Below are 22,820 nucleotides of genomic sequence, written 5' to 3' on the forward strand. Positions count from 1 at the left end.
ACATATATATGGAAGTATATAAAGCAAGGACTTCTAATAATGTGATCTTAAACAAAATACATATGATCACCATATTAAGCCATTTTTTTTTTTTTAAATATAGCATTCTTCTTTACATATTATTTGACAGAATTGTATAATTTTTTATTTATTTATTTACAATTCTAACAAAAAAAATGTGTGGTGTTAGACATGGTAAGAATTTGCTGATTTCAATTTTACATTTAATTATTTTTTTGCCAGCATTTCAACTACGAGTCAATTTCCAACATAAATGAAGCAAAACCAACAAAGTACTTACGGCCCTGATGGCAATAGCTCTATCTTAAACCCAAGCCATTTCAGGAAGAATGCAACACTCATCTCCAGGGCAGTCCCTGTTATAAATGTTGCCAACATGTGGGACTGCAACAATAATGGTTAATGTATTAAGTACCTTGTACATACCTGGTATGTACAGTGTCTAAGTTATAAGCCATCATTGGCTAGACATACTTTATGTTTGAAAAGAATATTATTTTCATAATTTTTTTTATAATTTTATAATGATATTTGACACTTACAAAAAAAAAATAATGACAAATACCGTTTACAAATGTAACTATATAAAATTATAAAAAAGAGAAATAAATAAAGGGGTGCTTACTCTTCACAACATTATTGCACAGAGTAAGTTATTAATTAATTTACAAAAGAAAGCTAGTGAAGAAACCTACAATTTTTTTTATATATGGTTTCAATCTGTACTTTAGTCAATGTAAGTTAAAGTAAGACCTCGAAAAGGGGGAGGGACGCTAATACAATGGGTCTAATGCAATATCTTATGTTATATATACGACCTTCAGCTAATTAAATCACAAGATGTTTCAGGTCATGATCAGCAGAGAAAATATCCCATTAGCATTGCTCTGAGATTGCTACATAACATATGTGCTGGATATTAGATAAATTTCATGTAAATTAGATATGCTTGTGAAAACCATAATAATGATAATAAAACTATAGTTGTATGTTTCTTTATCAGTTGACAAGTTCAACTTACAGCAAATTTGCGAGACCCATAGCGACGCTCAAAGACTCTGAAGTAGTAAATAAGAATTGAGCACACAAACAAGTCCTTTATATCCAGGAATGCAAGCTTGGAAGTAAACACACGCCAAAACTGAAATATTAGACAAAAAAAACATGACAGTTATAATTACATTATCATAGCATCACCGCTGTTTTGTATGAGTAAAGGAGGTTACCTTATGTATGTATATGCCTATATCCTGTACATGTTTTTTCATCGTCAATCAAAGGATAACTTAATATTTTTTTCATGTAATATCGGTACACTGTAATCTACATAACCAAATTCTTGACATTTTGATAGTCTCATATCTATAAGTGGTCTATTGTTCAACTTAATCACACACAAAAGTCAAAACATTTCAATTAACTTTTGATAGTCTCCTCTAATGTTCTACATAATTATATAATCATATGCTAAAGTCAAAGCTACTTAATGTCAAAAGTAAGAGAACTCCATTTTAAAGAGATTTTAAGTATAGCAAAACTCGAAAGATCTTGACTATATAATAGATGATCTGATAAAAGATGGTATAATGTCCATAAATTTCAGTCCGTAAAATACTTGCATTAAAGCATGCAGCAGTCCATCTCTCTAACTTCATCACTAGAAACTTGAAATGTGTGTAAAACTTCTGATTTTTCAAAGTTATTTCTCTTTGCTTCAATAGATGTCAGTACCGATGGAGTGAAACAAAGGGAAGTAATTATAACTTATAGATCAGAATAGTAAAACATCCGCTTTCTCTCCTTACATCAAAGAATCGGAACAGGAGGGGACAGATGTTACACAGGCCTTTGGGGAATGGGAATGAAAATCTGAACCATCTCAGGGATTTATTTTTAACATGTGAATGCACATATTACTTTTTGTACTGTACCTGATGTCTCTCTACGATGGCTGCCTGGCTGTAAAGGAACAGATGTCGGTGCTGATGAAGAGGGAAGTTCAACAGTAAGGAGGAGAGAAGGGATACGCCTAACAAACCTTTACTGACAGGTGTCTTGTCTGCAATAGACCAACAAATACTAACTGAAATACGTTCAATTTATTCAATATAAAATAATAATTATTATTTATGTTCTGATGTATTTTTAAATAATAACAAGAAACATTTCAAAAATAACAAGGAACAAGAGGCCCATGGGCCTTAACGGTCATCTGACTATTAGCACAACACAATGTAGTCGTTTAAAGATTTTAGCATATTTGACCTCTGTGACTTTGAATGAAGATCAAGGTCATTCATTTAAACAAACTTGATAGCCCTTCATCCCAGCATGTCAAAGGCCCAATATCAGGTCTCTAGACCTCCTACTTATTCTAAAGAAGTCGTTTAAAATATTTTAGCCAATTTGACCCCTGTGACCTTGAATGAAGGTCAAGGTCATTCATTTTATCAAACTTGGTAACCCTTCATCCAAGCATGCTGCAAGCCCAATATCAGTATCCTGGGCCTTTCGGTTCTTGAGAAGAAGTTGTTTAAAGATTTAAGCCTATATATGACCTCTGTGACCTCGAATGAAGGTAAAGGTCATTCATTTGAACAAACTTGGTAGCCCTTCATCCCAGCATGCTACATGCCCAATATCAGGTCTCTAGGCCTCTTAGTTATTCACAAGAAGTTGTTTAAATTTTTAGCCTATTTGATCCTGTGACCTTAAATGAAGGTCAAGGTCATTTATTTTAACAAACTTGGTAGCCCTTCATCCCAGCGTGCTGCAGGCACAATATGAGTATCCTTGGACTTTTGGTTCTTGAGAAGAAGTTGTTTAAAGATTTAAGCCTATTTGACCCCTTTGACCTTCAATGAAGATCAAGGTCATTCATTTGAACAAACTTGATAGCCCTTCATCCAAGCATGTTACGGGCCCAATATCAGGTCTCTAGGCCTCTTAGTTATTCACAAGAAGTTGTTTAAAGGATTTTTAGCCTATTTGACCCCTGTGACCTTGAATGAAGGTCAAGGTCATTTATTTGAATAAACTTGGTAGCCCTTCATCCCAGTGTGCTGCAGGCACAATATGAGTACCCTGGGCCTTCTGGGTCTTGAGAACAGGTCGTTTAAAGATTTTAGCCTTTTTGACCCCTGTGACCTTGAATGAAGGTCAAAGTCATTCATTTGTACAAATTTTGTTGCCCCTTGTCCCAGCATATGCATGCTACAGGCCAAATATCAGTACCCTGGGCCTTTTGGTTATTGAGAAGAGGTCGTTTGAATGAAAAGTTTACGCACAGCGCACAGTGCACGACGACGGACGGTGCATGATGACAATAGGTCATCCCGACCCTTCGGGTCAGATGACCTAAAAATTATATACTGACAGTTATCATTGATTGTCCATATATACAAACATTCTTGATACTCCAGGAGTTATTATCACAAACGTTATATCCACCCCTGTCATAATAAAACTAGAGGTAAGAGAACAGAACAGGTAATTTAGTCCCTTGATGTAGTACATCAAAAGAGCCGTATAAAGGTACTCTATGGTTGACTGTATGTGTGGCTTTGAAGTCTCTGTAGTCTTCAAAGGAAAAATTTGCAGGCCTGTGATTGGTTCAGATTTTTTTGTGAGCTTACCTCAGTTTTACTACGAGACAGTTCAGGGGTGGTTATAATGTCAGTAATACTAGTTACCCCTGGAGTATCGAGGGTGAACCATTGAAAGACACTAATAAAATAATGTTAATTTTCAAATCCTTTGGTCTTAATTATTTTCTTTAATTATATATGTATTATCATATTGTTTGAGATATGAAAATAGATCGAGGCATGTTACCTGTCTAACTAAAAATTATTTATGTTTTCATCGATTTATAAGAGCGCAGCTCTCTGCGCGGCCAAAGGTCGCGTAGAGCGAAGCTCTACTAACCATAACACGTGTGTGAGCATATAGATTCCAATACATTCCAGTACCCCTTGGACTTTGAAATTGTGTCCCGCAGGAAAAGTCTCGCGCCTCCATGTAGGCAGCCATGTTTTAATTCTCGTTATCAGCACGACGAGATTTGAAATTTCTGTACTAGACTAAATGTGTTATGAGTATACACTTTAAAATTACTGTAAGAAGTTTTAATTTACACATATACAAGAAAAACGCAATAAATGTATTTGTCCAATATACACTGCATATGTTCTCAAGCGCACGGCACCATCAGCAGTGACGTCACAAAACCTGACGCCAAAGATGATGCCAAAGATTCGCGCGTATTTTTGATAGCATGGTATGTTGCCAAGTTTTCTCTGCATCTGATAAAAACAAGATTGAAGTATATTGAACTATTCCATTTGGATTATTTTGAATTCTTTCTAACTATCGATAGTTATGTGCATTTCAGTGAAATATTTTATTGTTGATCTTGTAGAAAAATATAGACAATATAAAGTTATGATGTTGTAATCTTTTACATGTAGCTGCGCTCTTCTGAGGCTTTGCCTTAAATTCATATTATTACAACAATACAATGGCAATGATGAAAATTGATTGAGGTTTTTTTGTTTGTTTTTTTTTTGTTTTTTTTTTTTTTTGTAATAAATTGCAGGCGATTCTTATTTCAGGTGGAAACGGATGTTTTCTGTAAATGGCTTTTGGATAAAAAATATGTCAAAACAAATTTGAAGCAATTACTGCAAAAGCAATGGATTAAATATATATATAAATATCAAACAGAAAGTAGCAAGGATGCATGGTGGAGTCATCATTCTGATGCCAGTTGATGACTCCCATCGAAATTTAGACGTCAATACAATTATGACTATTGTAATAACTTAACAATACACAAATCAATTTGTATTAATCCCGTTGATAACTTACAAAAGCCTGAAGCGCTTTGCATTGGACCCATGTAGTTGTTCATCGATGATATTCGGTGGTTTCTTAATTTTTACCGGAACTCTGTTTTTGTTTTGGAGTTACGTCCCCTAGGGGATGTAGTATCCCATAATGCATCAAATTATACCTCCATGTTGAATGTTTGGTAGAAACCGCACCGATCATCGAAAATGAAACTGAAGCGCTTTTTACTTCGTTATTATCCACCTGGTAAGTTGAATGACGCTTGACCGAACCAATGCAGCAGGATGGTTTCATTGAAACGTCGGTTTTTATTAGGAAATTTCCTTTGGATGAAGGCGGTATACTGTTTTAGGCAGTCGAAGCATATCACTGAGTCAAATCACAAATGTCAGTCACTCTCGTGCGAAAATATATCATTCAACGATAATGAATATGATCAATTGTCTCCATCAGCCAATAACTAATGACCATGTCTATAAACGTTACTTCTTGAAATGAGAGTTGCCTTAATTTATCCCCACCCCTTACACACACTAATGCGACCCCCCCCCCTCATATTTTTGTCTCAAAAATTCAATTCTCTACAGTACCCTTGAAAGATCAATATTCGTCAGGGTAATCAAATCTTCCGTATATCAACAAACCATCAAGAAATAAAATGAACCTATTTTATCAAAACAAATATATAATATTTTGTCTTACTTGTACAAAAAGTTGTCTATCAATTTGTTTTTTATCCAGCGTGCCCCATTACGTACAGGTGTACGTGATTCACGCATCAAAAGTAATATGCACGTACACAAATTGGAAGCCGAGGGTACACTGCACGTACGATAAAATGGGTGTAAAAGCTAATAAAATGGGTGTAAAAACTGAAAACAGTTGTTATTTGTAATTTATATATTAAAATTGTCGGAAGAAATGACAACATCGTCCTGATCTTTCTGTAAGCTGGTTGCTACTGGCAATTTCCCTGCATTTTGATTGGCTGATCATGACGACCCATCGATCTAGGTTATTTCCTAACCTGAATAATGTTTCGCTATTTGATTATGGGCGCTATCACACACTAGGGATCGTTAGGCGTAACACCAGTGGTGTTTACTTGTCCGATTTTGTAAACATGGAGCCGTCTAAAAAGCGTACGATTAGCGATTTCTTTGCGAGTCCTTCTACCACCAAAAGAAAATCCGTGAATGAAACATTGTCTGAAAACGTAGATCAATGTAAGAAACGAGTAAAAAAGTTCCAACCCCAGTGGTTGAAGGAATTCTCATGGCTACAACGTGATGAGACTGCAGACACCATGAAATGTAATATTTGTATTGACGGTAAATCTGTAGGCCAGTTTACCGAAGGCTGCTCTAATTTTCAAAGGAGTGCTCTTGTTAGACATCAAGATTCAAACCCACACAAGGCAGCGTTAGGTACTATCGCCGGAAGGCGATATATGGCGGCTGCACAAAAGGTGAGAATGCAGTAACTTCATTGCCTGCATTATAATAATAAAAGCCCAAATAAAGTGATACTGTTGTTGTGTTTAAAAATTACTAAAAATCCCAAACAATGTACAAGTAATAAACTGTTAATTAACACTACTGTAAGCCTGTTCTATCAGTGGTCTATTTGATTCAGCCAATTCTATTTTTTCTTTATACTTCTATGAATCTAATTAGTCCTTTCTAATGTATCCTCTAAACTCATACTTCTTATTTTATTCTCATTCCTGGCAGATCGTGAAAGAAAAACATAATGATACACTCATTGCTCAGCTGAGAACAGCCCTATTCATGGCAAAAGAAAACATCCCAGATAGAAAATTTGGTGCATTGGTTGATCTTCAACTTTCTAATGGTGCCACTGCTTTCCATTCCGAGTCTGGCAGTGCCAAATGTGGCATATATACATCGCATCATGCTGTATCAGATATGCAGAAGGCATTAGCCAGCATTGCTAAAGAAAATGTAATTGCTGCTGCCCAATCCAGTCCCTTCATTGGACTTATGTTTGATGAATCCCTCGATGTTGCTATCAACAAAAAACTTGTCATGTACTGTAAAGTATTGCATCACGGGACAGTCAAAATCAGTTTCTGCGGAAATGTGGTAGTGCAAGATGGAAAAGCTGAAACAATATTTGACACAGTATCAAATTTTTTAAATGATAACAACATTCCTATGTGTAAAGTTTCTGGGCTAGGCACTGATGGTGCAGCTGTCATGATGGGTAAAAAGGGTGGGGTTGGAAAGAGGTTTGTGGATGTTAATCCTAATATAGTCCATATTTGGTGTAGTGCACACAGACTTGCACTGGTATCTTTTTGGGCTGCAAAAAATGTACCAGCTCTGCAAAATGTTCAGCAAGTTTTGACAGAAATTTACAACTACTTTCATTATTCTGCACAGCGGTACAACCGAATAAAAGAGATGCAAAATGTTATGCATAGCTATGTTAAAAGGTTTAAAAAACCAAGTAGTGTCAGGTGGTTGAGCTTATTTGATGCTGTGTCTGTTGCTCATGAGTCATGGTCAGCCCTGGTGCTATCCATGGAACATGATGCAAATGATAGAGACCCGATAACCTCTACCAAAGCCAAAGGATTTCTGAAGAAACTTAAATCCTTCTCCTTCATTTCAACCCTGTCAACACTCAAAGACATCCTGGGACATTTGACAAGGGCAAGTAAATTTTTTCAGCGGGATGTCCTTGATGTTGGCCAGGTTGAAATGATGGTTTTGTCCCTTAAAACTTTATTTCAAGATCTATTACAGGCTGAGCACTCTCCAACTGTTCAGGATGTTTTACAGCAAATCTCTGCAGGCAATGCTTACTGTGGTATAGAACTTAATGTAAGTGAAAATATGAAAACTCATGCAAAAAATCTGAAAAACACATTTGTGAGAAATCTTGTCCAAGAATTAGAAACCCGTTTTGAAGAAAAAACTATGCATGTATTGTCGCATATGAATACCATTCTTGATCCAAGTAAACTACCACAGTCAGCAGCAGGTATTCAAACCCATGGCAGAGATGAACTGCAAAACATCCTAGACTTTTTCGACGGTAGACTGGATCATTCAGATGACGCTAGGGACTCTTTCCTGCAATACAAATATCTTCTTAATGTAAATAGAAACAAGTCTGTCTCTGAATTCTGCACCCTTCTTAGCAAAGACATGCATGTTCTCTTTCCTTTTTATGCTACTCTTGCAGAATTTTTCATGACTGTCCCACTTACATCTGTACCTTGTGAAAGAGGGTTTTCAAACCAGAACAGGATTCATACCTACGCAAGGAACCGAATGAATCCCCAAACCCTTGAAAATAAAATGTTTCTGACACAGGCAAGCAGTTCCCCTGATTATGATGAGAATGAGTTTCTCCACTTGGCAAAAAACAAATTCAAACCTACTAAATAGATTTCACCCAAATTTGAATTGACTAGATTATGTTGTAGTCTACTGCAATGCCACTGCATTTAGTTTTGCTTAGTTAACTTTGGTTAATTTTGTTTTATGAACAGTCATGGTCCCCACTTAAGATTATCGACAGATCGGATTTGGTAGTGTTACAGAGTGTGTATTTTGTAGTCACTAGTGATACATACTACAGTATCTGTCTCATGGATTTTTGATATTAATTAGAATTAAATAAATTTCAATATAGATTCTATTGAAATGTAATGTTTATGATGATTTGATTGGGAACACTATTAAAGTTCTTTAAAATCTACAGCTTTGAGTCTTTCAGTGTCATTTGCAGCATGATATTCGATGAATTGGAATTAGAAATGAAAGTAAAATTGCCCTTATGTCACCCAAGGAGTCGATAATTGAATATACTGGATTGTGTCATTGTCTTATGATCAAAGCTTGATGAAATGCTTCATGATTGTTTAAATTTTGCTTGTACCCCTAGATTTATGCTTGTACCCCTCAAATTTTCAGAGGAGGGGTACACTTTACCCCTGATGAGAGAAAGTCAGGGGGCACGCTGTTTATCTATCGTGATACGAAAGATTTCTACCTGTCGGTCGTTCGGTGATGGCGGACACAATAGGGACCTATTTTCGTCAGGGGGGCTGTTTGGCTTATTATGAAAATAATATAATTCCAAATAAATGTTGAGCAGCAGGCGCTTGTGAGACAGTGTTAAAGCTGAAAATTTATTTTTGTTACATCGCTTTTAAGTATTTAAACCTCTTGGTCATGGAAAGTGGTGACCACCTCTGTTTACATAGAATAACGTTATGTTTTCAACAGTACCGTACCATAAATTTCGGGTACGTTGAATTGCCAAAACAAATTGTAATTTTCAAAATCTGGGCTATGAATGACATGATCAGACACGTAACTTCCGGTACATTGTTGACATTCTGCTGATCAGTGCGCATGGACAGTCAAACGCTGATGGTAGGATTTTAAAGTTTCATTTAACATGGACTTAAGAAAATACCTTCATTTTGGGGTATATTGCTACTCTATTTTTTATAAAATCACTTGGTTATAGCACACAACCTTTTTTATGCAAGACAAATTTTCCTTAATCACATCTGCCTTGGCAGACGACACTCTTTATGAAATCACGCGATAGTTCATGAGATATAAGCAAAATTGAAAACATGACGAAAATAGGTCCCTGGCGAATTTAGGACACTTGACCATAGACTTGAGTAAAATAATCTATTGACATTGTATATTTCAAGATGACTTTGACGGAATGACTTTTCTTTATAAGTTACTTTAAATATACTTTATGAGTTTATAATTAATTAAACTTGATATCATAGTTAAATTTATTTTGACACTTACTTAGAAATAATACCTTACAATACAATCGTGTAATTGTAAGAATTATTTAGACTTACCAAATATCTAGCTTAAATATCTCACTGACTTCTACATATATAGAGAATGATGTGGTAGCTTTGGCAGCAAAGGCAGATGTGTCAGGGTTAGTTATAAGAATGAGTTACAGAAAATCATGCAATAGGTACATCCAATCAGTGTCCAGAGTCAAGTCACAAGTCAACACATAAATACATTAAAACACAAGTCAAAGGTTATAGTCTTGTAAAATAGCTGACATCAGCACATTTCTACATAAACATTAAATATACATCCTCACCAACTTTATTAATCAAAACACAATACTAATATTTAATAGTTTGCAAAAAAAGACAATCCACAATCTAGAAATATCCCATCACATTTATTTCCTCAGTTGATTGCCTCACGGAATTTTTATGTATCTGACACAGGTAATATTTAACATAAAGAGCTCTGCCTTTTAAGAAACTAATGTTGTTTTATTTATATTTTCAGGGATAATATTGGAGTACGAACAAGGAGGAAATGTTAAAACAAAATCTATAGACCTGCTGGACTTGAAACCAGAGTAAGTCATATTTAAGTTAGTTATATATATGCATGTCTTCACAATAACTGTGTTGTATGAAAAAATGGGTATGCATAAAAAAAAAAAAAAAAAGTTACTATGCAGATACCAAGTAATGGATTGTAATACAAACAGGTTTTTAAAGTAAATTTCAAATGTAATCATGATTGATATTAAGAGACATGCATTATATTAGCTTTTGAACAACAATTAATTTAGAGATGGAGGAGAGCATCTAGTAGCCTTCGGGCTGTGTGTAATCCTCGTTAAATAAATAAAGAATTAAATTAATTAATTTAGCAAATCTTACTTTGCAAAAAAATAGATAGTGTTTGATGTTTGATTATCAAGGTATGTCTATTCATTTCCAGAACAAATGTAGATGCTGTGGTAAATGAAATTGCTGAGAAAGAACCACTCATCACAGCCTCCAAAATGGACCAAGTCAAGAAGTTGGTTATTCGTATCCTTCACTATAAACGTCATGGTCCATTATAGTGTACTGAAAGCCAAGCTTTTCCATGTGCAGTTCACATTTGCAATCAAGATAAATTCATAAAAGTTTATCTCTGAGAATTCATATCTGGTACAATTATATTGAAAGATCACTTTTTAAATTTGAGAAAGTTAGTCTTTGAGAAGTTAATTTGAAATGGTGAAATTTAGTGGCGAGAAAAAATGTTGATTTACAGTACTTGATCCAATACTCAGGCAGTCACTACTGATCTTGATCTTGCTGGTCCAGTGTACAGTCAATCACTGATATACTTGACCAAATACATACTTTCAAAAAATGAATGATTCTGTTGTCCAAATATATAGTCATAAGTTGTTTGGTTGTTAAAATATTTACAGATGCCAATGATATGGTTATCCCAATATCTAGCCATCATTGACCTTGATGACTCAATATGGTTTGAATTGATTCATTCTGTTATTTCATTGGTGTTATTCTCTCTCATTGATCTTAATTAATAATTTTCTTTAGTCTAAGCTTGTACTGCCTAAAGAAAGAATTTAAAGGCTTTATTTTCTAAGGGTGAATGCATTTGGCAAATCATGTCTTTAAAATGGAGTTAATAATAGTATTGTGGAAACGGTTTGGATTATTTCTTAACCTTATGCAGGTTTGCAGGAAAAACTGAGTCAAAGAGACGATCATCATTTCTACCTATTTAAGGTTTGTACATAATTTTGATAAGAATGTATTGGGAACTAAATTAACTTATCATCGTTTTTCAAAGACATAGCCTTTAGTTTTGCTATGTCATAGTCCAAGAGTGGATATTACGACTGTTATAGTACCCCTTTGAATGTCAAGGATATTTCAGATAAAATTTATATATGAAATTTGTAAAATTTATGTAAAGAATAATTTAAAGTCTAGGGTCTTTCAGAGTGAGTCAAAGCATATGCATCTAAACCTATTGCACAACCAGATCCAGATCCCAGGTTGCTTGACATATTTATTCATAACAAATACACAATGTGACTTCTTTGCAATGTGTACCATTTACATTGTGACTTTTTCTAAATTCATAAAGAATTTGTTTCTTTGAGTTTATTTCATACTTTTCTTGTGAAATGTATTTTGATTGGTTGTTTTATTGAACATACATTTTGATTGGTTGCTATATTGAACATGTACCAGGGTATACATGTATTCTGATTGGTTTACTTTATCCTACAGGTGCTAAGAGCTCACATACTGCCATTAACAAATGTTGCATTCAACAAGTCGGGATCAAGGTAAACTTCGATTTTCACTTATTAAATCCTTTGAATGGATTACAAGTGTATCAGTTTGTATTTAACAGCAATCATTTTTTTTTAAACAAACAAATTGATTTGGTTAAAATGTATGAATACTGTACGTGTAGTTGCATTACTCCTATTCAAGCCTTAGAATTCCCTGAAATGAAAATTACCAGTACTTTAGAATTATCAAAATTTTTTGGATGAACTTAGATAGTTAAGGCTTAACTCTGTGTATTTGCTTCAGAAAAGTACATGAACTACATGTACACAAAATAAATAATCCAATAATTATTCCTTATATTGATTAATTTATTTCAAATTTTATTTTGTTCCTCAAGTTTTGGTTTTGCCACATATGTTCCCATATGCACATTATCGGTAGTAAAAATAAGCCATGGAGTGACTTAACACTACCTAGTGTCACGATCAGTGTGTGTCTGTGACCAAGATATGGACAGTAGCCATCAAAAGCTCTTAGTCAGCTAGAGAAATAAATATATGATGCTGCATTTAGCCCACTCACATTGCTTTGTTGCAGTTTTATCACAGGTAGTTATGACAGAACATGTAAAGTCTGGGATACTGCCTCAGGAGAGGAACTTCATACCCTGGAAGGACACAGGAATGTTGTTTATGCTATTGCTTTCAACAATCCATATGGGTAAGTATACTGCATCATATACAAGGGGTTACTTTCCTGAAATAACCCTAGTAGCTGATGGGACTTTGATTAAATATAAAATCAAACCAAATTTTATTTACTTATTCACCCTCAGTGTCTCACAATCAAGAGTTACTCCTGTTAAATCTCATAGGAATTAAAATGCTAGTTTATCTCAAAATTATAAAGCTGAACTATAAAGATACTCCATAGGTTTGTTGAGATTTTGGTTAGTCTACTGAATAGATGTCAGTGGTCATAACCAATTAGTCATGGTTAGTTAAAGGTACAATAGAATAAATCAAGGTCATGTACAAATATGCTTAGAAAAGTAAGATACCTTAATTATAACTAAGTCTCAAGACTAATTAAATTTTACAGTGTGTGGATGTATATAGTGGAGCATTAATTTCGCCCCTTTGGTTTTGTTATTTCAGTGACAAGATAGCTACTGGTTCTTTTGATAAAACATGCAAGTTGTGGAGTTCAGAGACGGGCAAGTGCTTCCATACATTCCGAGGTCATACTGCTGAAATTGTAAGTGGTTTACCAAAAGTGTCATGTCTTTGTATGTTTTGAGACCGTATGATTACACCTCCATCTCTTTTACCCCCGGTCCACCCCAACTGCGAACGATGCGTGTATATAAACCCCTACCGCTCTACCGCTGACTTGTATCGATGTATTGAATGAGTGTAGTTATTTATAGACTCCAGTACTGTCGCCAAATCCACAGGTAAACTGGTACTGGATGCTACGCTCGGGCCTCTCATCCAGCTTAACGAAACTGAATGGCTAGTTAGCTTAACCGATCTATATATCATCAACAATGCGTCTGTATCTACTTAAAAACAAAACAAATATTCTTCAAATTGCATAAAAATTCACTTGACTAGTATTTCTTAATTTTAGATGTTTTAACAAATCTTCATATTTCTAGTAAAACTGCATATGAAACTCCTTATAGATCTAGCTATGCTCATTACGTAGGGAACCGCCATAACATGTCCCGGCTGCAGGCCGTGTGCAAAAAGTCAAAACACACGTGGGATTTATAAGACGAGTCCTAAACTGTCCTATATTTAGGATTTTCAATAAGTGGTTTGTAATATTATTACAGCAAAACTGACAAGCTAGAAGGTTAGTGGCATTTTAACCGTACTGTTATATATAATTAGCCATCAGCTTGGATCTGGTGCCGTACAGATAGTGAGTTCACTCACGATGTGATTATTGCAAGCCAACGTAAATGCTATCGGAATGCTCTTTAAAGTTTGTTAATGATCTCAAACACACTTAAAACTTATTGTGGCAATATTAAAGTAACTAAATTATAATATTTTCAAATAGTTCTGATAACTATTCATGTGTAATATCTCCAGACATTGACATGTGTACGGATCGAATACGGCGGACTGCCAATGTTTTTGACATGTTCTGCAAGATATATTTCACTGTTTCAGTTACGGTGGCCAATAAAAGAAAACAAGCACAGTGCAATTATATTATGTTATTTCTTCTAAATACAACACTTTTTGTGCAAGTTGTCAAGCATTTATTGTGAATGTTTTGCAATGAAATTACCACCTTTATAACACTGAATTTGTGGTTCCCCGGACATCGTTTTCCCCAAAATTTGAATGCGCAAAATATACCGATAGTAGATTTTTTTCAGTATTTAAAGCCATAAGAAAAATTACATGTGCAAAGTACACTGGTGTGTAAGTAACACAAGATTTTACGGTATTTGTAACATTTACGATTGTGTTTGGTATAGCTGATGTAGCCAGAGCGCCCCGCGATTTACCTGTGGATTTGGCGACAGTACTCGAGTCTAAAAATAGCCACGTTGTGTCGGTAGAGTGTTAGCGTTTATCGCTACACGGTACAGAATTTCTCGCTGTGTTACAAATCAATCGATTGACGGTAAGGAACTTCATAATATCTATCATTCGCAGTTGGGGTGGACCGGGTGTAAGCGTGAAATTGACATATTGATCAATGGCTCTGTCGCATGCTACCACATGACATTAGAAATTATTCTATTACCATTATGTTGTGAAAAATTATTTGAACCACTTTATATATGAATCAAATATAAAAACAAAACTTTTGTTATCTGTTTGTGTAAATAGGACAACAAAAACAAACAAAATTTACATTCGTTGTAGTTTTAATCCTTATCTTGCCATTTCAATTTTATTTTATTCATGGTATAGACATATGAATAAAACACACTTATAAAGAGCTAGTGAGTTACCATTGTCTCTTGTACTTGTTATTGTTTCAATCTTTAGTTTCATAATCATCAGTTAGGTTATTTTTTGTGTTAACTTAAAACATCTACAATGATAATTATACCTGTACTAATTGGATTTATTTTGTAACTAATAGGTGTGTCTCAGTTTTAACCCCCAAAGTTCTGTGATAGCCACCGGTAGTATGGACACCACCGCCAAACTTTGGGATGTTGAAACAGGACAGGAGAAGGCTACACTATCGGTAAAAACTTCTTAATTTGAGTTTATTCATATTTTTGAATTCAAACTATCGGTAAAAACTTCTTAATTCTAGTTTATTCATATTTTTGAATTCAAAGTACACTTAAAGAAATTTGTTCCTTTGAATATAATTTTGTACTAAACCTTTATTTTGTAGAAGCCTCTCTTTGCTGTATTAGATCCATTCAACCATAAAAACATTTATTCAGTAGAATAATTGTTTTAATGATGATGTTTCACAATTACCTAATATATTTGATCCATTGATTATAGGGAAAATATTTATACAGTATACATTAACAGTTGAATTTAAACTATTGCCTGTTTTCACAGTTGCTCTATAAGAGCAAGCTTTTAAAGCGCATTATGTCTCCATTTGATGTTAAAAATAAATTGATTTCATTCATCAATCCTGGTTTTAAAATCCATGCCGCAATTTAAAGACTTATCATACTACAATTTATGATTACAAAATATGAAGAGATTGAATAGTGAGATAATCCTTGTATGTTATCAACCAATCTCTTTGACATCTTTTTTTTTCTTATTATGTGTAATATGTGTATATGTTTTACTTCTGTTTACAGGGTCATTCAGCTGAAATCATATCCTTATCGTTCAGTTCTAATGGCCGCCAGCTCATCACAGGTTCATTTGATCACACAGTGTCTGTCTGGGATGTCACCAATGGAAAGTAGGTCAAAGTTCAATCAGTACAACATAGGTCAATGTCATTCCATTCTTATTCTGACACAGCACTCTTGTTGCATGTGAAGAGGGCGCTCTAGGGCTAATTTAGACTATGCCAATTGTTATTGTATTTATTTAGCACCTGACAGTATCATATCCTGAAATCAAAATTACACTTGAATACTATTTATTAATTTCGAAGTGGTAGACGAAATGCTTTAAATATGTCTATCTTTCTGTGATTTCAGGAAAATCCACACTTTGATTGGTCACAGGGCAGAAATCAGTAGTGCCCAGTTCAATTACGATTGTTCTCTCATTGCCACTGGCTCCATGGACAAAACATGTCGCATCTGGAATGCAAAAACAGGTAAGTGATGCAAACAATTAAAACAAATAACAAACAAAAATACTGCTGCATGTTTTGTTCATTGTGCAGAATTTGTTGTTGACTTTGTGTTAGCTGTGAAACCATGAATATAAAAACAGCAACAATTTTGTTTTGAATATTATTGTCTTTAATGCTCAATTCCGTCTTTGCATATTACAGAGTAAGCTCCCTTGCAGATGGGTATCAATTGTTATGTCATTATTTTGTGAGCGCAATTCATGTCGTTATCTCTGAAAAGTATGACATTACGCTCACAAACACATCAATACCTACCCGCAAGGGCAGATAACTCTGTAATGTGCAAATACAAAATTGGCTACCCATGAATATCAAACTCTGAGTCACCAAAAAAAGTACACATGATGAATATTTAATGTTATACTGCAATAAAAACTTCACATTCTGTGGCTTAAATTCTGTTTCACACTCAATTTTTTGTCTGCTTTAAAATTTAACCAAAGTATTTCACCACTGTAGGTAAATGTGACGCTACATTACGTGGCCATGATGATGAGGTACTGGATGTTGGGTTTGATTACACGGGGCAACACTTACTGACAGCTTCGGCTGACGCAACCGCTCGGGTCTACAATACCACAACTCACCAACTCATCTGTAAGCTGGAAGGCCATGAGGGCGAAATATCAAAGGTAAGCTGGAAGGCTATGATTGTGAAATATCAAAGGTAAGCTTGAGGGCCATGATCGAGGGTGAAATTTCAAAGGCATTCGAGATGAAAAAGGAAATGTTACCTAGATATACATGATGGCAAAATATGAAAAATGAGTATCAGAACAATGACCATGAAATATCAAAATGTAAGTTTGAGGGCATTGAGGTGAAAAATTGAAGTTAACTTAACCTTCAGGACCATGAGGGCAAGGTTACAAAAGTTTCATAAACTGTGTGGGCAAAATATCTGAAGTTAATATGGCCAATGAATGTGAAAAATAAGAAGATAATAGATGTTAATGAGTACAAAATATAATAGGTAGGGTAAATGGCAAATGAGGTAAAATAAATTTTAGAAAATAACGAGAACTGTATGAGTACAAATTGATATTCCAGGTTTGATGTTCGTCAAAATATCAATATCATCAGGAAAGTTTTGATGTCGGTCGAAATATCAATATTGATATTGAAATGCAGGGGAAGGGGGCATGAGGTAGAAATATTGATATTGTATGCAAAGCGGGATAGAAAGACAAATAATGTGTCATTTCTGTCTTATTTATTTACAGATCTGTTTTAACCCACAAGGAACTTCAGTATTAACAGCAAGCTCTGACAAAACAGCGCGACTCTGGGATCCAGAAAACGGTTCTTGTAAACAAATTCTGGAGGGACACTCGGATGAAATATTCAGCTGTGCTTTTAATTATGAAGGAAATACAGTAATTACAGGTAGGGTGCTTCTTATTTATTAAAGTATTTTAGTAATGCTGGATTTATACCTAGTCACATTTTATCTCACCTATTAATTAAACTATGTTCTATTGAACAAACAAGATACTGTATACAGTAAATCATGTTCATAACTACAACACTAACAATGAATTTATTGTTACTACATAATATTTTCCTTTCCCTGTCAAGGTTCCTGGACGTTGTCTTTACAAATTCTTATCTCAGCTCTCCTATTAATTCTGAAGGTTTTATGTGTGATAATATAGAATTTAAATTTACAATAAAATCAACAATTTAGTTATGCTTCCCGCAACAAAGTTAAGTTGGGGTATACTGGAATCAGGTTGTCTGTCTGTCGGTCCGTCTGTCAGTAGACACAACTTTGTCAGACAAACTCCTCCTAAACTACTTGACAGATTTTGATAAAATTTGGTACACAGAACCCTGACATAAAGGGGAGTTGAGTGAACTATGTAGGGTTCTGCAATGTCCCCTATTAATGGAGTTATTACTAAATTTGTGCAGTGGGGATTATAAGTCGTCCACTCTGGTAAACGTTCTAGTTATTTCTGAATCGGTAAATTATATGATATTAAACCTAAAATTTCAATAAAAATGATTTTACATTATTTTTGCAGGGAGTAAAGACAACACGTGTCGAATATGGAGGTGATGTTAGCAGACAAAAGTCAATGACAGTATTACAACATTTTTACCAGTACGTGTGATGACTGGTCCATAAATCATACCAAATTCTTCATCTTCATCAATAGACTCCAGTCATGTACTGCAAGAACTAGCTCATATTCAGCTCCAGGATATGGAACTCAGTGATGCACTTAAGCTTGCCTTATGGTTGATGTGTATTTGCTAGATATGGTCATCAATTTTGGAGTATTTATCAGATGATAATCAAGCTACAGTTATGCTGTAAAATTGGAATTGTTCGCAGCATGGAAATTTGCTTTTAATATATCAATTTAATTAAATTGTGGTGAATATATTTATATAAACAAGTGTAGAAATAAAAAAGCACAAATTCTGAAATATGAATAATTCCATCATAGGTGCACTGTATGAAACTTATTTTAAAACTGAAAAATATCCACATTTACGTTATTGTTATAATTCAATTGCTCATTTCAAAAATGAATGTCTAAAATACAATAGTCATGTAGTATTAGAAAAACTTAAGAGAAGGGGACTTTGAGAATTTTTCACACTACACAGTCATCTATCCATAGGTCTGAGATGCTTATTAACTGTTACATTAAGTTATAGTTTTGCATGGAATTAACCAGTAGTGAATGCTTGATTTGAATGAATTAAGTCACAAAAATAATGTATATATATATTGTATTTATCATATTTTGATTGAGTGATCGGTTATGTTAACGTTTTCATTTTAATGCATATTTTGTTTACACTGTATCAAATACAGTAATCTCACATCTGACCAGTCAAGAAATAACTTCTGCTGCATTGTATCATCACTTTGAAGAATACTTTCTACACTGACATTTGTTACCAATATTCAATCATTACTGTTGTTAGGTATTAGCATCATGATAGAACAAAGCCAGGAATACACCGTGATCAAGAATGTCTTATAGGTGGGATGAATTTTGAATTTAATTGGTGGCATTATGTACAAGTTTGTATGTGTGATGTAAGTGTTTGTTACTGAAGGGAAGCTCTAGATAGTCTCTGTCTTTGCATATTACAGAGTTACCTCCCTTGCAGGTATAGCTTTCAATCGTGAAGTCCTCATTTCATGAGCGAAACTCATGTTGTGCAAGTTTGATGTTATGCTATTGCAAAATACATTACGTCAAAAGCTGTAAGAGCAAATAACTGTAATATGCAAATACAGAATAATGAAGTCCGTTCGAATTTAACAAGGATTAAGTTATTACATTGCCGTTTCTTGTGTCTTTAATATATCATGTTATGGATTCTGAAATATGTAAATTTCAATAATTATGACATTGTAGCTAGATTTGTATAAATCTATATTTCTAATGCAGATTCAAGTTCATTATCTGAGTTGATACTAAGTGATGAACATCAAATAATTTTTTTTTTAGATTGAATGTCATTTACAGTAATTAGAATCCAGAATTTATGGATTCTTAATGACATTCAATCAAATTAAAAATTTGTCTGAGTGTCTTTCTTGTCACTGATACTGTACAAGTGCTTGTTTTAATTTAAGAAATTATTATTGTTGTCTTCACATATAAAAATAATTCTTCTGTAAGTTTAATGAATTTACTTTGATATTTGAAGCATTCACCATGATAGGGAATTGTCAAATTATAATCATTATATATTATGTAAAATTCCACTGATAAGTTAGATGCCTATGAATTCTTGATACAGTACTACACCAATGAGTATAATAAATAAAAAGTTTTTTCACAAGTGTGACTCAAACAGATACACCTCACACCCTTTCAAGTCCGATTGAATATATTTATTAACGGCCTAGCTAAAGATTGTGTTTTTCTAATAAATGTATAACTGTGTGATGAATAGAAATTCATATTGATCAGACAGATCTATTATACATTGGTATTATAAACCAGTCAACAGTGTGACCATTTAATTTAGTTTCAAAATCAGAGACTCTCAGTTTGACAGTTAAAATTTGTGATTTTTCTTTAAAAAAAGAAACAGTACATGTACTAGATTTTTTACATGTTTTAATGTATCCAATACGTATAGAGTACTAGTGTCGTGACAGTAAAAGATAGATAATTTTATCTATTACCTGGTATTAGTTATTCTCTCATCATAAAATCTCCTATATCACAATATAATTACAGATTAATAAATCTGCATAATAAAAAGCTGGAATAGGATCAGTTTAATTTGATTAGATTTGGGAATATTACCAATCCAAAAATGTTTTCTGTTACCATGATAAAATTGTTTTCATATTTACCATACATTGACCAATAGAAAAAAAAGGACGTTATGATATATGAATTTCCAGGTACACAATATAGTATATTTATTGTTAATCCCATCCACTTTTAAACATGCTGTGTGATTGTATTTAACATTCCATATGATAGTTGATGAAATTTACATATAGAATCAACATTCCTTTATTTATATACATCTATATTATATTTTTAATCTGATTTATTTATTGAAACTGAAATCCATCCCCAGTTTTCTCTCCGTCCTGAACTTGTGTTATATGATATACATGTACATGTATTTTTGAATAGATTAAGGTTTGTGTTCTGTGTATTTTTAATTTATTGTGAATTATATATTTTTTTAATGTGTATATATGCATGAAAGAGTCAGACCTGCAGAATCTGTGTGTATGATTAATTCTTATTTCACAATGTGATTCAAAATAGACATTAGTCAGCCATACATCTGCACACCATCGCCATTCCAATTCTGGTATCGACAGTCACCTTTGTTGGTTGTAAACTGTAGTTTGTTTGAGTCCCCCGGGCTTCAGAAATGAGAAGGTCTTGCATTTGGGAGATAATCAGAATAGATTATTAAATTAAATGTTGTCCAATATATATACATTTTTTTATATATAAGTGCCTGCTAATGGAAGTTCTCTGTATATGTAGATTTGACTGGATTAATAGAACTAATGCAAAAAAAAAATAATATGTCTGTTTAGGGTTACCTGACCGACCCTAATTTTTGACCCACGACCCTAATTTGTTTTCCATTTTTCTATGAAAAAAAATTAAAAGTCGGGATTTCAATCACAGACTCCAGTTCCCGCCATTATTTTAGAGTGAAAGACACACACACACAAAAAAGTACTCCCGACCAACCGACCCTATTTTTTTTTGCCAATGTAAACCTAAACATATTTTTTTGGCCTAATGAAATAAAAGTTCAGCAATCATCTCAGATTTTATGATGACCATATTTCGTTTTTCCATGTTACAGAGTTATCTCCCATGTGGTAGATAAATCGATTGTGACATCATTATTTTGTTAGCAAAATTCACATTTTTTTCTCTGAAAAATATGACATGGTGCTTGCAAACACATGATAGCATAATCAATACCTTCATACAAGGGCAGATAACTCTGTAATATGCAAAGATGGAATAAAATGAGAAATGTGAGATTTGGAAGCAAACATTTATGAAATCCCTTTTGATGGAAAGTTAACCTACATTATCTCTGTCATGGGGACATTAAGGTCAGATTGATATGTTAATACTGCTGAATATGTGCTTGTTCTTCTGACTTCTTATTTATCCCGTTAAACAGTTGTTTTGTCAGTCTTTTTAAGAAATAACCTAAAATATTTCTAGATCTGCTGATGAAATTAGAAAATGTGTTTAGAGCAGTTTAATTTGTTATTATCTACCACTACTAGGGCCAGTCTCACTTTGATGATTTTGAACCACTTTATTTTATGAGATACCAGTTTTCTCATAAGCTCCTAACAAGAATCCAGATGTTTCACAAATTATTCTATAAAATGTATAAATGTAGGGGTTGTCAGTAATAGGCCTTGATTGCAATTTTATGTACTTGTAATCGCGAATATGGTTGTATATGTGAAAATAGGAGCTGTGGTGTATAAACTTTAGTAGTCAAAGAGTGGATTGAAATATTTTACTTCAATATAATTGTAGTTCAGCTTGTCTTTCTTCTGAAGTAATTTTTGGTCATATCTGCATATTTTTATAAAACGAGATTCAGCTCCTAGAAGTTATCCATGAAGGCTGCTAAATAATAGGTTACAATCCAATTTATAATATGTGTTATTGTAATTCTACCAAGTGATTGTTGTTGACAAGTGTTTCATCATGGATATGGAATATTTAGTGCATCATTAATTCTTCAAACAGAGAATTCCTGTTAGAATGTGTTTGTCGTAGTCTGTTTTAAGTTGTTGCAAGTTTAAATAATGAGAGAACAACATTGGTTCAGGTTGACGAGAAGACAATTAGATTTATGGTATTTTGTTATGTGTGTGCAATTCACGCTTTCAAACAAATAAATGAAAGTATAATTAAAGAAAGGTGGGTTTTTTTTGTAATTTTTTGTTATTTTGAGCATGTCAATTGAGGAAAATCTGGAATATGTCTGAACCTTGATATATGTGAATTGTGCTTTGAATTACACTTAACATAAAGCC

At 33.7% G+C, this 22,820-nt stretch overlaps 2 protein-coding genes across 2 annotated transcripts; one reads left to right on the forward strand and one right to left on the reverse strand.

Moving 5' to 3' along the window:
• Window positions 1-239: 239 nt before the first annotated feature.
• On the reverse strand, window positions 240-5,040 carry LOC138306821 (ubiquitin-associated domain-containing protein 2-like). The gene is made up of 4 exons (XM_069247298.1): window positions 4,891-5,040; window positions 1,953-2,080; window positions 1,043-1,162; window positions 240-405 (listed from the first exon to the last, which is right to left on the reverse strand). The coding sequence occupies exons 1-4, from the start codon at window positions 4,931-4,933 to the stop codon at window positions 298-300; spliced, it is 399 nt and encodes a 132-aa protein (XP_069103399.1). The 5' UTR covers window positions 4,934-5,040; the 3' UTR covers window positions 240-297.
• LOC138306820 (dynein assembly factor with WD repeat domains 1-like) lies at window positions 5,019-22,703 on the forward strand. The gene is made up of 13 exons (XM_069247297.1): window positions 5,019-5,118; window positions 10,197-10,269; window positions 10,641-10,732; window positions 11,397-11,449; window positions 11,960-12,018; window positions 12,566-12,688; window positions 13,126-13,225; window positions 15,083-15,190; window positions 15,777-15,883; window positions 16,128-16,249; window positions 16,748-16,920; window positions 17,512-17,674; window positions 18,316-22,703. Exons 1-13 carry the CDS (start codon window positions 5,079-5,081, stop codon window positions 18,348-18,350), a joined length of 1,248 nt encoding a protein of 415 aa, XP_069103398.1. The 5' UTR covers window positions 5,019-5,078; the 3' UTR covers window positions 18,351-22,703.
• The last annotated feature ends 117 nt before the right edge of the window (window positions 22,704-22,820 follow it).

Source organism: Argopecten irradians, chromosome 14, assembly GCF_041381155.1.
Source record: "Argopecten irradians isolate NY chromosome 14, Ai_NY, whole genome shotgun sequence".
Taxonomy (NCBI): domain Eukaryota; kingdom Metazoa; phylum Mollusca; class Bivalvia; order Pectinida; family Pectinidae; genus Argopecten; species Argopecten irradians.

Coding starts and splice junctions, on each gene's coding strand:
- LOC138306821 (XM_069247298.1), bottom strand. CDS start 4,933: ATGAACAACTACATGGGTCCAATGCAAAGCGCTTCAGGCTTTT. Junction 1,163..1,952: donor CCATCGTAGAGAGACATCAG/GTACAGTACAAA, acceptor CTAATATTTCAG/TTTTGGCGTGTGTTTACTTC. Junction 406..1,042: donor ATGGGTCTCGCAAATTTGCT/GTAAGTTGAACT, acceptor TTATTGTTGCAG/TCCCACATGTTGGCAACATT.
- LOC138306820 (XM_069247297.1), top strand. CDS start 5,079: ATGAAACTGAAGCGCTTTTTACTTCGTTATTATCCACCTG. Junction 16,921..17,511: donor ATGAGGGCGAAATATCAAAG/GTAAGCTGGAAG, acceptor ATTTATTTACAG/ATCTGTTTTAACCCACAAGG. Junction 17,675..18,315: donor AGGAAATACAGTAATTACAG/GTAGGGTGCTTC, acceptor TTATTTTTGCAG/GGAGTAAAGACAACACGTGT.